Raw genomic sequence first — 16,815 nt, 5'->3', positions numbered from 1 at the left:
CTACTCCTAGTCCAGGGAATGTTTTCTCATTTTGGGAAGAGAGCACAGAAAGCCTTGCAGTTACTTTGATGTTATATCCCAGTTATTCTACATTTATTCTATTGTCCAGATTGTAAGTCCTTTGTTTTCCTCCAACAGCCAAGAAAATTCATTTCTTTCTACCACATCATTATTTTTTTCTGAAGCAATGAGCAACTCACTGACTAAATTGGGAAAATGCCACAGGTACAAAAAAGTACCAAGAAAAACCATCAGTTAATATTGTCATCAGTTAATATGTTCCACCGCATACTCTCATTTATAATTTGCATTTCTCCAAAATTATTTCTCACCTAATGAAGAATTAATCATAAGAATAACATTTATTAGGCACTTGCTATGTGCTAGGCACTGTGCCAGGCACTGTGCCAGGCACATTGCATCAATTATTCAACTATCCTTCAAGGTTGCTGTTAAGCTTTTTACTTGTATCTACAGGAGGTAATTAGGCTTCTGGAAGGAATATTCTCAGCAAAGCTGAGTTATTTGGCCTTCTCTACTCAGTTAAACTTCATAAAAATTAAAATAAGTAACGGAACTATTCCAGAAAAGAATAAATAAAAACCTAGTCCCCAGTAACTTTAGTTTTTATGGAAATTTTGCTATCTTTGCACTTGAAGAAGGAAATGATGAGGAAGAGAGAATAAAAGACTATGAAATATCTTTTCAAGACACTGACACTAAATTACAGACTTTCAGAACATCTACTATATTTTAATTTATATAACTAAGCCATTAGCCTATTACTAAATATATAAAAATACATCAAAATGTATTTGTATTTAGAGACCTTGAAATATCCAGGTTTGGTCTAATTATGTAGAAATAATGATTGTAAATCATTTCTGTTGAGAGAGGAATGGAATAGCTCCCTTCTATCCCTCATATATATGCAATTCTTGCTGTATGGATGTTACAATTATTATATGACTGAGATGGCTCTCTAGGAAACCAAGGTGTTCTCAGAGCATAGAGGTTGGGGGGCAATAATACCCGTCACCCTCTTCATTTCACGGCTCTGGAGAAGAGAAAAGCTGTGTCCTTCAGAATGGGAAGAGCTTAGGTGAGTGGCAGTTAGAATTTGTATTCCTGCCCTTAATGCCAGACAGAACCAGGTGTTAAGGAAAGTTGCCCCCATATGGTTGAAAGTAAGATGGCACTCCCCTAGCAAGTAGGGAAAGGTTCTTGTGAAATTCTACCAGGAAAAGAAATGAGCTGGGACCAGGCAGAAGGCAGTTGAGATATTATAACCAGAGATCTGTCAGTGTATATAGGACTGTGTCTGTGCCTTTTATATATTTTTTCTTCTTTCTTGAATTACTAAATCTGTTTTGAAAATGCCAGTCAGTTTTACATGTGGTAAGGGGAACCAAGAAAAGAGGTTTCAAGGAAAAGGGGGTAGGAGCAGTGATCAGAGCGAGAAAAAGCCAGAGAGAAAGTAAAGTTCAGCAGGAGCTGCTTCTTCCATGGCTTACAAAGTGTAGCTTCTTCACTTTATTTCAGTAAGGGAAGTACTTTTCTCACAGATGCTAATGCTACTTCCTTTAAAAAGATAGGTTTTGGCTGGGCACAGTGGCTGGCTCCTGTAATCCCAGCACTTTGGGAGGCCGAGGCGGGTGGATCACGAGGTCAGGAGTTCAAGACCAGCCTGGTCAATATGGTGAAACCCCCATCTCTACTAAAAATACAAAAATTAGCTGGGCGTGGTAGCCCGTGCCTATAGTTCCAGCTACTCGGGAGGCTGAGGTAGAAGAATCACTTGAACCCAGGAGGCAGAGATTGCAGCGAGCTGAGATTGTGCCACTGCACTCCAGCCTGGGTGACAGAGCAAGATTCCATCTCAAAAAAAAAAAAAAAAAAAAAAGACAGGTCTCTGGTAACAGAGAAAGAGAGAGGAACTTACATTTGTTATTAAAGTGCCATGTATTTAATAAAACACCAAACAATTTAAACTTTGATTCTATTCTGTCTTCACACTTACTCCAAAAGGTAGGAACAGTATTTCTATTCCCATTTTATAGAAAACTGAGGCTCAGGGAGGTAAAATAACTTAGTAATTTATCCAACTTCTTCACATGGTTAAATAAGAAAATATGAAATGACTATTTCTAAGCATCATTTGGTGGCCAGGCGCAGTGGCTCACACCTGTAATCCCAGCACTTTGGGAGGCCGGGGTGGGTGGATTGCCTGAGGTCAGGAGTTTGTAACCAACCTGGCCCACACAGTGAAACCTCGTCTCTACTAAAAAATAGAAAAATTAGCTGGGTGTGGTAACGGGCGCCTGTAATTCCTGCTACTCGAGAGGCTGAGGCAGGAGAATCGCTTGAACCTAGGAGGCAGAGGTTGCAGTGAGCTGAGATTGTGCCGTTGCACTCCAGCCTGGGTGACAGAGCGAAACTCCGCCTCAAAAAATAAGAAAGAAGAAATTAGAAACAAGAAGAAAGAAGAGGAAGAAGAAGAAGAAGAGGCAAGAAGAAGGAAGAAGAAGAAGAAAACAAACATCAATTGGTGATGTCCAAAGACAAGCATCTCACAAATTAAACTAATAAAGAACCTAGAGTCATACATGCGTACCTTGTTTTCTTGCCCTTCACTTTATAGCACTTCACAGATGCTGCATTTTTTATAATTTGAAGGTTTGTGGCAACCCTGTGTTGAGCAAGTCTATCGGCACCATTTTCCCAACAGCATATGCACATTTCGTGTCTCTGTCACATGTGGTAATTCTCATAATATTCCAAAAGTTTCTTTATTATTATATCTCTTACGGTGGTCTGTGATCAGTGATTTTTTTTTTTTTTTTTTTGAGACAGAATCTCGCTCTTGTCACCCAAGCTGGAGTGCAGTGGTGGTGCAACTTCGGCTCACTGTAACCTCCGCCTCCCAGGTTCAAGTGATTCTCCTGCCTCAGCCTCCCGAGTAGCTGGGACTACAGGTGCGTGCCACCACACCCAGCTAATTTTTGTGTTTTTAGTAGAGACAGGGTTTCACCATGTTGGCCAGGATGGTCTTGATCTCTTGACCTCGTGATCTGCCCGCCTCTGCTTCCCAAAGTGCTGGGGTTACAGGCGTGAGCCACTGTGCCCGACCAAAGACTTGTAGGTTTTTAAGGAGATGGGTGTCTTGATGAAAACAGTACTTAGGGAAAATTATTCTAAGGGTAGACGGAAATTAGATTAAAATGAGAACAATTATAATTAAATATATTAGGAGGCTATTGTATGAATGCAGGCATGAAATGACTGGGTCTGATTTACGCTGTGCTTTCCTCAGAAAACTAAGTACTCACCCAACAAAAATCCCATTGGGAGAATTTTCTCTGGGCCCTTGTAGTGCAAATCATCTCTCTTCTTCTATGTATCGCCAGTTTTCTCCCCATTTCTGGTACTTACTGTCTGCACACTTCTAGTCATTTATTCCCAGCCTGACCTGCTCTTGAAACTTAGTCCCAGGTTTTAGAATCATCCTCGTTGCCAGGTTGACCTCTTACTATTTGTCTCACCTCTGTCAGCCTGAATGAGTGTCTTCTCTGGATTCTCCTGTTACCTGTGTTTTTCTGCTTTCCATTCATCACAGTGTGATTCCCAGGGCTTTACTTCTTAAGTGGCAGCCTATGTGGGAATCAGCACATTATCCCTTCCTACTTCCTGACCTCCTGCACCCACAGCTGTCCACTCCAAACTCCCCACTGGCCCAGCTCAACCCTCACATCATGCCAGAGAGAAGAGGTGAGGACTGAGCACTGAGAAATACAAAATCATTAGGAGACTCAAAACAAAAGAGAAACTCTCAAATAGGGGTTTAGAAGGAAGAAGGATATCGGAGATAGTATAAGGTCACAGAAGCTGGTGTACAACAGCGTCTAAAAAGAAAGACTGTAAAGCTAAGCAAATATGTCTGGGGGAAGATGTCATTGAATGAGACAAGAAAAAGAGGTCATTACTGGCCTTTGAGAAAGAAGTTATCTATGTGAAAAGGTTAAAAGCTAGATTTCAAGAATGTAAAGTAGGAAAAAAAAAGACTATTAAGAAGCAGAGATGGCCGCCAGCACTTTGGAAAGCCGAGGCGCATGGATCACCTGAGGTCTCGGGAGCTTGAGACCAGCCTGGCCAACATGGAGAAACCCCGTCTCTACTAAAAATACAAAATTAGCCAGGGGTGGTGGTGCATGCCTGTAATCCCAGCTACTCCGGAGGCTGAGGCAGGAGAATCACTTGAACCAGGGAGGCGGAGTTTGCGGTGAGCTGAGATTGCGCCATTGCACTCCAGCCTGGGCAACAAGAGCGAAACTCTGTCTCAAAAAAAAAAAAAATGAAGAGATAGCAGATAGCAGAGCACACCACACATTTACAATGTGCTCAACGAAAAAGGGCAGGTTGCATTTGGGGGTGGGGTGGGGTGGGGTCCTTGGGCTGGCTCTTCCTATGCTGACAATTTCTTACACAAAAGCAAGGATTGCAAAGACTCCAAATTCAAACTTGGCCTCCCAGGTTTTTAATAAAGATATATTTGACAAAATAGGGGGATAGAACATATTTTCTTTGACTGTTAGCTTGATCGATGACATTTAAATATTTAGACATACAGGCCGGGTGCAGTGGCTCATGCCTGTAACCCCAACACTTTGGGAGGCCGAGGCGGGTGGATCATGAGGTCAGGAGTTCAAGACCAGCCTGGCCAACATGGTGAACCCCCATCTGTAAGAAAAATACAAAAAAAAAATTAGCTGGGAGTGGTGGCACGTGCCTGTAATCCCAACTACTCGGGAGGCTGAGGCAGGAGAATCGCTTGAACCCAGGAGGCAGAGGTTGTAGAGAGCTGAGATGGTGCCTTTGCACTCCCGCCTGGGTGACAGAGCAAGAGTCCATCTCAAGGAAAAAAATATATATATTTAGGCATATAGAAGGTGGACTGCCGTTTGTATTCCTACTCTAGGCTGTGCAAATATTAGGGTCAGGCCTCTGGTAACAGGGGTGAAGTTAGGGGAAAATGGTTTTTTTGCTTTTTAATTGTTATTCTCATTTTTATTTTTATTTTTTATTTTTGATATGGAGTCTCACTCTGTTTCCCAGGCTGGAGTACAGCGGTTCAATCTCAGCTCACTGCAGCCTCTACCTCCCGGGTCCAAGCAATTCTCCTGCCTCAGCCCCCCGAATAGCTGGGACTACAGGCATTTTTAGTAGAGACGGGTTTCACCATGTTGGCCAGGCTGGTCTCGAACTCCTGACCTCAGGTGATCTGCCCACCTCGGCCTCCCAAAGTGCTGGGATTACAGGCGTGAGCCACTGCACCTGGCCTATTGTTACTCTGATTTTTTTTTTTTTTTTTTTTTTTGCTGCTCCAGATTGTTTAGATTGGGAAACTGCCAAATATTTCAAGGAAATGAGAAAGAATATAAGAGAGAATGAGAAGTCAAGATATTGGCTAGCAAGGGTTGATGAACAGAACAATAGTCCTTGGAAGTTAAGTAGGTGAGTGAACTGAATGGAGTTAGACAACACCAGGGACAAAAAGGAGGTGAGTCTACACTAGAGAAATAAATGGTGAAGCCAGGAGTTAAAGCATTTTGAAACTCTCATGAGAAATTAGATCTGGTAAGAACTATAATAAAGAGTTTTTTTAATATTTTCTTCTTCTTCTTCCTCTTCTTTTTTTTTTTTTTTTTTTTTTTTGAGATGGAGTCTTGCTCTGCTGCCTAGGCTGGAGTGTGCAGTGGCATGATCTTGGCTCACTGGAACTCTGCCTCCAGGGTTCAAGCAATTCTCCTGCCTCAGCCTCCCAAGTAGCTGGGATTATAGGTGCATGCCACCATGCCCAGCTAATTTTTGTATATTTTTTAGCAGAGATGGGATTTCACCATGTTGGCCAGGTGGGTCTTGAGCTTCTGACCTTGTGATCTGCCTGCCTCGGCCTCCCAAAGTGCTGGGATTACAGGCATGAGCCATTGTGCCTGGTCGATATTTTATTCTTCTAATCCTTTTCTCAATGCTAGGACTATATTCTGTATGATTTATTTTGTCATTAGTTATTGGTCTACCTTAGCTTCAGAGAATTGAGATTTTTTGAATCAAGAAGTCCTAATAGGCTGAAAACACAGAATCATTTCAGTTGTCAATTGCTGCATTAACAACCCAAAACTTAGTGAGTTCAAACAACAATGATTTATTACTCCTCATAATCTCATAATTCTGTGGGTTGACTGGGTGGTTTTTCACTGATCTCATCTGGACTCACTCTCATGCAGTTTCATGCAGCTGGTGGTCAGCAGAGACAGCTGGGATGCCTGGGCCTCTCTGTCCACATGGTCTATTATTCCTTGCTTCTTCAGGACATGGTGGTCTCACGGCATTGCCCCAGGAAGGTAAAGGAGGCTGCAAGGCCTAAGGACTAGCCTTGGAATTTGAAGTGTCATCTGCCACATTTCAGTTGGTCAAAGAAAGTCAAAACGGCAGCCCAGACATAAGGAGTGGGAAAAAATAATCTCCATCTCCTGATGGGAGGACTGGGCAAAGTCACACTGCAAAGCGATGTGAATACAAGGAGTTGTGATTCCCTGGGGGCCATTGTTGTAACAATCTACAATAGTCCACCCTTAGGCCTCAACGATTCATGTCTCTTTCATGAATCTCATCCTCCCAAAATTGCCCAGGTCTCATTTTATCATATCATCAAGCTCGGAATCCATCATCTCATGGTCTGTATGAAGTCAAGATGTCGATGAAGTTCCTTAGGTATAGTTCTTTAATTCAGGCACCTGTAAACTAAAAAGACAAGTTATTCCCCTATGCCTTCACATACCCAATGTACACTGGAGAGACAGCAAAACCATATTAGACACTGCTGTCCCAAAAGGAGAGATATACTAGTCACTGGTCCATGGCAATTTGGAAATCTAGCCAGGTGCATGTTGGAAGATTCCTCTACTACAGGGACAGGCAATGTTTATTAATTAGGGCCCAGTTCTACCCTCCGGAAGTGGTTCCTTAATGTATTGTTCTATTTGGCTCTTGGCAATACCCTCTGGGCTTGGCTCTGCCTTCTGAGTCGTCCTTCCTTTTACATAAGAAATGGCCCATGTTTGTGACTGAGTAGCTTTCTCATGCTGTCTCCTATTCCTAGAAAGATGGAGGCCCAGAGGCCTCTTCTCATTTTGAACTGTCTCAATTTCTTTTAACCCAAGCTAGTGGCTTTTGTTCAACACAACACTTTTAAAAACCTTATAAGTCTTCTATGAATCTGATGGGCTTCCCCTCCATGCCCCAAAAACCACATGGACAATTCTTTTGGAGGCAGTAGGCTGTAGTGCTAGCTTCTTCCCTACCACTTCAAAATTCTTCTATCTCAGTGGAAGGGGAGGAGTAAATCAAAGCTGTAGTGTGCATAGGATGGTGTGTTTCATGTTATGTAAATTGATATGTCCCATAAAATGTTCTGCATAAATCAGATTTTTGTTTTTTAAAAAATGGAGTTGATGTCATTACAGAAATTTGCCACTTAAAATCAACCTATTGTGAATCCTTTGGTAAGGTTTGGAGTGGCAATGGTGTAGAAAGAAGAGCTCTGGAGTCAGACCTGCATTTGAATCCCACTCTGCCCTGTGACCTCGGACAAGTGACTTATTCTCACTTGGTGAGAACACAGATATTCTGTGCTTGCTATTTTGGTGGGTTGTTATGGAGATTGAAGATAAAGTATCTAAAGAATCTAGCATATAATAAATTACAGTTAGAGCTATAATTCTAGAGCTGAATGAAACTTTAGTCCCCTTCCAAGGCTAACTCTACATCAGACATTTTTGATGGTATACGCTATTATATATATTTATTTATTCATGATGATAATGAACTACTGATCTATTATGTGCATTATGAAACATATCCCTAAAATAGAGATAATGAAGGAGATTTTTTAAAGCCTCAGGCAAGTAGATCTAATATTTTCTTCCTGCACCCGGTAGATTGTGGTTTTTTACAGGGAGTGCTTGAATTTGTGGGAATTTCAACATCCTGTAGGGGAAGTGATAAAACAGTGGTGCAGATCTCTAGCAATCACCAATGTTTCTCAAGTGGTACAAAACAAGCTACTCTAAAGTATTATGGGACACATTATTTGTAACAGAATGTTTTCCCTAGTAGCCAATGGAAGCTTCTTTTTCTTTAGGTAAAAAATCTAAAAGCCTGAAATTTAGAAAATAAACACCCTTGTTGTAAGTTTCAAAAGTGTTTTGGCTTGCACATCTTCTGCTGGAAACAATGAACAATTGCTGTTGTCTTCATGTTATGTTTTAAGCTACTGAATAGTTAATTCCTTCAGTTATATGCTTATGCTTCCTTCCATTTCCCTAATTCTTTTATCTACACTTATCCTACTTTCGATGACTGCTTTTAGCCCTGTAATTTTCATGTTACTCTTTGACCACTGACAGTTTGATTTTCTGGACCAGTGTATAATATAAACTTCACTCCATTTAATATCTATAATTTTCTCCTCTCACTCAAATACACATGACAGTTTGTACTTCTGTGTCTGTACGTTCTGTACATACTAACTCTAATTTTATTCTGTGTACTTTGGGGAATATAATAATGGGAATCTACCAAATCACATTGCTTTTTCTAGTTTACTTTTTCTAGTTGTGATAATGGAGTTTAAAAACTGCTAGACATTTTATGTGACTATAATATCAGTCACAATGTCTGATTTCTAATACACAAATATAATTAGGCTAAGGAATTTTCTTTGAAAGATACTATAATTGAGAGATGTCACATTACAGGCAAAGCATTAATAAGTGCTAGTAACATGAATTCTCTAATTATGCTTTACATGCCATAGTCCCTTTTAAACTACTAATGCGTTAGGTTGGTGCAAAAGTAATTGTGGTTTTGGGCTGTGAATTTAAAATAATTATAACTAGGCTCAAACACATCTTTGTTAATCAAAATAAGAACCATTGCAATCAACACATTTTTGCCAAGGAGAAATAAGTTTGTTTATTCCCATAGTGTAAAAATCCATGCTTCAGGATTCGACAAACTCTTGGAAAGCATTTTCTGAATCTTGCTGGTTGTAGAGGCATTTTCCCTGCAAAAAGTTGTCAAGATGTTTGAAGAAGTGGTAGTCGGTTGGAGACAGGTCAGGTGAATATGGCGGTTGAGGCAAAACTTCAAAGCCTAATTCGTTTGACTTTTGAAGCTTTGGTTGTACGACGAGCGGTCAGGCCTTGTCCTGGAGAAGAATTGGGCCCTTTCTGTTGACCAATGCTGGCTCAGGCGTTGCAGTTTTCAGTGCATCTCTTCAATTTGCTGAGCATACTTCTCAGATGTCATGGTTTCACTGGGATTCAGAAAGCTGTAGTGGATGAGACCGGCAGCAGACCACCAAACAGTGACCATGACCATTTTTGGGTGCAAGTTTGGCTTTGGGAAGTGCTTTGGAGCTTCTTCCTGGTCCAACCACTGAGCTGGTCATCACTGGTTGTCATATAAAATCCACTTTTCGTTGCCCATCACAATCCAATCGAGAAATGTTCGTTGTTAAGAAAAGAGGACACTTTTTTTTTTTTTTTTTTTTTTTTTGAGACGGAGTCTTGCTCTTTCGCCCAGGCTGGAGTGCAGTGGCCCGATCTCAGCTTACTGCAAGCTCCGCCTCCTGGGTTCACGCCATTCTCCTGCCTCAGCCTCCCGAGTAGCTGGGACTACAGGCGCCCGCCACCACGCCCGGCTAATTTTTTCTATTTTTAGTAGAGACGGGGTTTCACCGTGTTAGCTAGGATGGTCTCGATCTCCTGACCTCGTGATCCGCCCGCCTCGGCCTCCCAAAGTGCTGGGATTACAGGCGTGAGCCACCGCGCCCGGCCGAAAAGAGGACACTTTAAAATGATGATTTTTCAAATCTTCGTTCAGCTCATGAGGCACCCACTTATCAAGCTTTTTCACCTTTCCAATTTGCTTCAAATGCCGAACAACCATAGAATGGTCGACGTTAAGTTCTTTGGCAACTTCCCATGTAGTTTTAACAGGATCAGCTTTAATGACTGCTCTCAACTGGTCGTTGTCAATTTCCGATGGCCAGCCACTATGCTCCTCATCTTCAAGGCTCTTGTCTCCTTTGCAAAACTTTTTTTTTTTTTTTTTGAGACAGAGTCTCGCTCTGTCGCCCAGGCTGGAGTGCAGTGGGTCGATCTCAGCTCACTGCAAGCTCTGCCTCCTGGGTAGCTCCCAAGTAGCTGGGACTACAGGCGCCCGCCACCACACCCGGCTAACTTTTTTTTTTTTTTGTATTTTTAGTAGAGATGGGCTTTCAGTGTGTTAGCCAGGATGGTCTCGATCTCCTGACCTCGTGATCTGACCACCTCGGCCTCCCAAAGTGCTGGGATTACAGGCGTGAGCCACCGCGCCCAGACCTCCTATGCAGAACTTCTTGAACCACCACTGCACTGTGCGTTCGTTAGCAGTTCCTGGGCCAAATGTGTTGTTGATGTGGCAGGTTGTCTTTGCTGCTTTACGACCCATTTTGAACTCAAATAAGAAAATCGCTCAAGTTTGCTTTTTGTCTAACATCATTCCATAGTCTAAAATAAACATAAAATAAACAGCAAGTAATAAGCAAAAAACATGAGGTGAGAAATGCCCATTAAAATGATGTGTAACATAACCACATTTATTTAAGTAGCATATTCCAATATCAAACGGCAAATTCCAACAATGCAAAAACTGCAAGTACTTTTGCACTCACATGTAATATCCTCAAGGCATCTTAAATCCTTTAAAGAAGTAGGTTCCATATAATAATAATAATAATTTTATATACCTAACATTTATTAAAAACTGTGTATTAAGTACTGTGCTAAATATATAAATGATCTCATTTAATTATCATACCAATTAATGAAATAGTTACAAAATCAAGACTAGAATATAGGCCTGTTTGACTTAAAGCCAGATGGTAGACCATGAGGCTACATTGCCTCTGACGTTGAGTATTCATGGTCCCAATATAATCACTTGACAAACTTGGGATAAAGCTTTATTTATAATAATATTTAATAAAACTTATTCATATCTTGAACCTAAGGAACAATCCTAATGTATATAATAGTATCAGATATGTATCGTCTTTAAAAGAATTTGGTATGCCTTAGTAATGCCTTGCTTACCAGGCAGTTTTTGAATATTTATTTATTTAAGACAGGGTCTCGCTCTGTCACCCAGGCTTGAGTACAGTGGCGCAATTTCTGCTCACTGCAGCCTTGATTTCCCGGGCTCAATGATCCTCCCACCTAAGCCTCCTAAGTAGCTTGGATTTCAGGTGCATGCCACCATAGCTGGCTAATTTTTGCATTTTTTGTAGAGACAGGGTCTCACTATGTTGCCCAGGCTCGTCTCAAAACTCCTGGGCTCAAGGGAGCCGGCCACCTTGTCCTTCCAAAGTGTTGGGTTTACAGGTGTGAGCTGCCATACCCAGCCTAATTTTTATTTAGAATTTGCCAGTTATTTCTCTAATTTGACAGAGGACTAAATATGAATCAATCTGGGACCAGTTCCTATAAGGTCTAGATTACAAAGTAAACACAACAGATGTATAATTGTGAGGCTGCTGCCAAGTACTAAAGTTCACTGGTAAGTGAAATAATAAAACATCAAATTAATAAATACAATGGGCTGGGCGCAGCGGCTCAGGCCTGTAATCCCAGCACTTTGGGAGGCTGAGGCAGGCAGATCACCTGAGGTCAGGAGTTCAAGACCAGCCTGGCTAACATGGCAAAAACACCACCTCCACTGAAAATAGAAAAATTGGCTGGGGGCAGTGGTGCATGTCTGTAACCCCAGCTACTTGGGAGGCTGAGGCATGAGAACTGCTTGAACACAGAGGCAGAGGTTATAGGGAGCCAATATCGTGCCACTACATCCAGCTTCGGTGACAGAGTGAGACTCTGTGTCCAAAAAAAAAAAAAGTAGAAATAAATAAATTAATTAATAAATACTATGTCAGAAATAACATTAGAAAATTTATGACCTGTTCTTAAAAGCTTTTGACTTTTTGGAAATACAAAATTTTGACTATTTCATATTGGTTTGTGGTCAAATTCTTCAGCCTGTGAAATGTGAATATATCACATATTTGCATTTTTTTACTTCCCAAAACATATGATCATTTTTACAATGCATCAGATTTGTTTGTTTACAGCAATTGAAAATTTGTCAATCTTAGTAATGTAGTAAAGTTGAAACATCATGATGTGTTATCCTGTCATCTCACGTTTTCCGACTTGTTTCTCTAAGAAAGTGAAGAAATTTCAAGCACTGTGCAAAAATAAATATGCCAATGATTATGCATGTATTCTATATGATATATATATAGTCTTTATTAAAAAAGTATTAAAATTGGTTCATTAAAAATTCATTGAAAGTTATTTTCTCAAATTTCAAAGCCTGGTATAATTATCAGTCTACATTTCTCAGATGTTTGTATCATTCAATTAATTTTTAGTATCTCTCTGACATATGGATGAGTCCATAAAAATATAAAATGTTATATTTCCTCTTCTATGTTTTAATAGCTTCTATTAATAGATGGCACTTATTTATATAGATACATTTAATTAAATACATTTCTACCTCAGAAAGTTTTCCACTATTGTAATTAGCTCTATGATTTATAGAACTCTTTCATGTTATTAACTCAATTTCAGAATGCTTGATTAAAGTATATAGATTGTCTCTGGTGTCAAGTTCTAGCTTTACAAATTATCAGTGAAGGAATTATTTTTAACACATTATTAGGAACTCTAAATTATAAATTATTGTCAACATTATTCTTAGAGTTCTAAAAGTTTTCTAGAAGTTTTTTTAACAATAAATTGTATTTAGTGAAATTTTAAAAAGAAAATGCTTTTAAATTTTATAAAAAATTTTGTGTATTGCAGCTATCAAAGCAGAAGAACATAATAAAAGACAAAAGGAAAGAAATGTCACCACACAGGTAAATATTTTGCTAAATCTTTACATTTTTTAATAGAAAATTTAGGCTATAGGCACTATTTTTATTCAGGATACTCAGAATTATTAACTATTGTCTCTGTTTTTTTTTAATTCTCAATCAATATTATTCTTTCATTCATTCAACAAACATTTGCTTAGTCAACCGTGAGAGGATAAGACTGTCTTCAGGCCTGAGTCTTCTAAGTTGTGGACTGTCTGAGGTCCTAAATATTAGATTGGTGCAAAAGTAATTGTGGTTTTTGCCATTACTGTCAATGGTAAAAACTGCAATTACTTTTGCAAAATATTAAGACACAAAGAGCAGAGACCCACCTGGCTTATAAAGTCACAGATGCTTATTAAACGTTATCAATCTTATGATGTCTTTGCACATTTTGGAAGTAGGGGATTCAAATTTTCAGTTTATTCTCAACCCAGCAATGATTTACTCCTGTAAATATGTCAGGTAAAGAAGTGACTTTCCATCTCACACTGAATGAAACCAAAGCATTACAATGGCTAGCTTATTAGGCTCTATGGTCTTGACCTCGTGTTTTTTTTTCTCTGATATCAGCTTCTACTACTGTCTTCTTGATGTTTATTGCGTATACACTGGACTCCATGCTGTTCCTCAAAAACCCCAGGCATGTGCCCCCCTTTCATGTTCTCTCTGCTTGGAATACCTTTGCACCCAGATGTCCATAGGGCTCCCTTCCTTCACCTTCATCTTTTCAGAAGGTTCTTCCCTGGACCTTCTCTAAATTTACAATCACTCTCTAAAATTGCAAATCCTGTCAAACACCTTCTTCTATACCCCTTCCCTGCTGTATTTTTCTTCTCAAAATTATCACCATGCAACATACAGTATTTTATTATATTTGTTGTCACTCTCCCTCCACTAAAGTACAAACTCCATGAAAGCAAGGGTTTTGTTTGTGGTGTTCATTGCTGTTATCCCCAGCCAATAGAACAGTGCCTGGTACATAGCAGACACTCAATAAATGTTTATTGAATTAATGAGTAAATCTTAAATCTAAATGGAGGAAGTAAACTGAGAAATATTAATACAAATTAAAAACCCCTCTGTACATTGCAACCTTTTCTAAACCCCTCTGAATATAACTCCTCTCTTATCACTATAACTACCACATCCCATAATTAGCAGTGGGATTGTTATTAGCAGAAATAGATGTGAGCTTCACCTAAATCTCAGTTTGTCTTCAGGCAAGTGGAGAATGAAGGAACATCCATTTCTTCAGGTCATCTTGCTTTCTCTTGTGGGCTCTTGGCATCTTGCAAGTCAGTGCCTGCTGAATAACACCTAAAATGCCCTTTGGAATCCTCTTACTGCTTGAGAACAAGGATGCTGCCCAGACCCATAAGCATCTACCCAATGCCCAGCATTAGAAGATGAGACCTCCAGAGTAAAGATGGGAATAGGCCCCTTCCAACCTTGTAAAGCCTGGGACAAAAGAAAACTAAGAACTATTCTAAGATATTTCAGAATATTAGAAAGTAAAACAAAACAAAACACAATACAAAACAAAACACTACCTTTGTGTCAAAGATTGGGGTAAATGTTCCAGGGTAGCCTGTTTTTAGATTGTATATCTCACTCAATTCCATTGGCCCAAGCACAGGTGGCAGAAGTGAAAAGCCCAAAGTCTGCAAACACCTCTACTGCAAAGTGCCCATATATGCATGCTATCCTACAACCAGAATAGAGTATCCTCAGCTCACTGAACTTACCATAGTGTTACATGACTCCTTGGCAATGAGCAGGATACTATTTGGCTGAAAGCACCCTCTCTCCATCTCTACCCCCAATGTAGGCTTGGCAAATTCTGGTTATCTTCCATAATAATTACCATTTACATTATAATTTTAAAAACACACTCACCTAAGTGGAGCTGCTCTTTCCATAGTTTTTCTCTCTTTCTGGCTTTACGACTCTACAACTTCCAAAAAAAAAAGTCATCTACTCCTCCATTCCCCGACAAAAACTTTTTGAAAACACACATACACACATGAAAAAAATGTTTAAAGATAATTTGTCTTGTGTTAAGGATCTAATTTTTTCAGGAGTTCTGTGTGCTATTTCCTTCCACATTAAAGAATGATCCTGATTACAGAGGTAATAAACCCCCAGGTATGTAATATACCATCGGGAAGTAACTGAGGCCCCCTAAGGGAGCAACTCAAGTGTATGGCTGAGGGACCATTTTTGTTGTAGGACTTTCTCCTTAGTTCAGCTAAAAACAGGGTCCTTGTCACATGACCATGAAAAATTAGGCTTGCAGACACTTTGAAGGGCGAGAAGGGCAGGGTTTATTGGGTGAAAAGGAAAAAAGGTGGGGAAACAGGGACTTTCAGCAAAGCGAGAGAGTGTACTTCCTGCCAGTGGGCTCACAAATTAAATCCAGGTTACCAACCCCGGAATAGGAGAGTCCAGACTCTTCCTCCCTGCAAATGGCAGGAACTTCCCAAGGATTCACCTCATTCACCCAGTATGCAGCCCAGTTGGAGTTTCTCCAGGGACCCTTTTACACCTGGCTGTCTCATTCCCCCCTCTGCACAAGTACATCTAACTGCTGTTAAAATAAGGATAAGGATAAGGACGAAGACCGATCTTAACTGCTTCCTGCTGACAGGGGGCGCTGTTCTGGGGGAATGGCAGTTGGAGCTCCCTCAGAGGTCTAGCTAGCTAAGGGTACCCCGCAGAAAGGGCCATCCTCCAAAGCTCCAGTTGCATGACCATTTGGAGTTTGATAGCCTGAAGGTGAGAAGAGACAAACCAGGTTATTAGAAAACACGTATCAAAACGAGAAAAAAGGGATGGGTAAGGACACATCAAAAATCCCAAGGCCTTTTACCAGTTTGCACAGGGAGAGGGAGGCCAAAAGCCCGACCGTAAAAAAAACTTTTACCCTTTTGCCAGCATATCAAGCTTCTGGGTTCCCTTCCCCTGAGCCCAATCCTAAGCCAACCAGTCTAAGGTTTGGGAAATTAACTTTTCCCAGTTTGGAGGATGCATCTGACAGGAGTGTCCTGAGTACAGAGACAAAATTACCTATCAGTGAAGAGAGGAAAGAGGAGGAAAAAAGAAGGCTTTCACTGCAAGCCTCCCAGGTTTAAGCGATTCTCCCGCCTCAGCTTCCAGAGTAGTTGGCACTACAGGCACACGCCACCACACCCAGCTAATTTTTATATGTTTAATAGAGATGGGGTTTCACTATGTTGGCCAGGATGGTCTTGATCTCTTGACCTCGTGATCTGCCCGCCTTGGCCTCCCAAAGTGCTGGGATTACAGGCGTCAGGCACCGCGCCCAGCCAAGGAGGCCTTTTTAAAAAAGGAGTCCCAGGGGTTCCGGATGCATTCAAAAGGGGTATAGATTGAAGATGAATGGCTACCCATCTAGAAAGACGGGAGCAGGCATCCTTGGTTCCCTTCTCTTCCTAGCAATACCTGGGGTATGTGAAGGAGAGAAGGAAGAGTGTCCTCTTTCCCTCTTCTGTCCTTGAATCATCAAGTCCCAGTGACCTTAGCAGGTGCCATCCATAGGTGCCAAAGTAGCTTGCACCCATGAAGCAGGGAGGGCCTAGATAATAGGAATTAGCTGCTCTCACCTATGTCTCTATCCCACCTACTATCAGTAGCCTTGGAGTTCCCTAGACCTCATTTATGCCATGGATACTAGCATGACCCTTATCCATGAAATGGGAGGCTTGGCTTTATTGGCAGGAATTAGCCCTGCTTACCTGCACTGTCTTTTAACCTCTGTTGTTGTCTGC

General features: G+C 40.7%; 1 protein-coding gene across 25 annotated transcripts in view; it reads left to right on the top strand.

Moving 5' to 3' along the window:
• The window catches only part of SEL1L2 (SEL1L2 adaptor subunit of ERAD E3 ubiquitin ligase), a 166,212-nt gene that overhangs the window by 41,698 nt on the left and 107,699 nt on the right, over window positions 1-16,815 (top strand). For all 25 annotated transcript variants that reach the window (XM_054674852.1, XM_054674851.1, XM_063803005.1 and 22 more), the window contains exon 2: window positions 12,969-13,024. In XM_054674852.1, the coding sequence (XP_054530827.1) occupies window positions 12,969-13,024 (56 nt within the window). The remainder of the gene's footprint in view (window positions 1-12,968; window positions 13,025-16,815) is intronic.

The sequence above is a fragment of the Pan troglodytes genome, chromosome 21 (genome assembly GCF_028858775.2).
Source record: "Pan troglodytes isolate AG18354 chromosome 21, NHGRI_mPanTro3-v2.0_pri, whole genome shotgun sequence".
Taxonomy (NCBI): Eukaryota; Metazoa; Chordata; class Mammalia; order Primates; family Hominidae; genus Pan; species Pan troglodytes.
The sequence above is the reverse complement of the archived record's forward strand: the minus strand, read 5'-3'. Positions and strand labels throughout refer to the sequence as shown.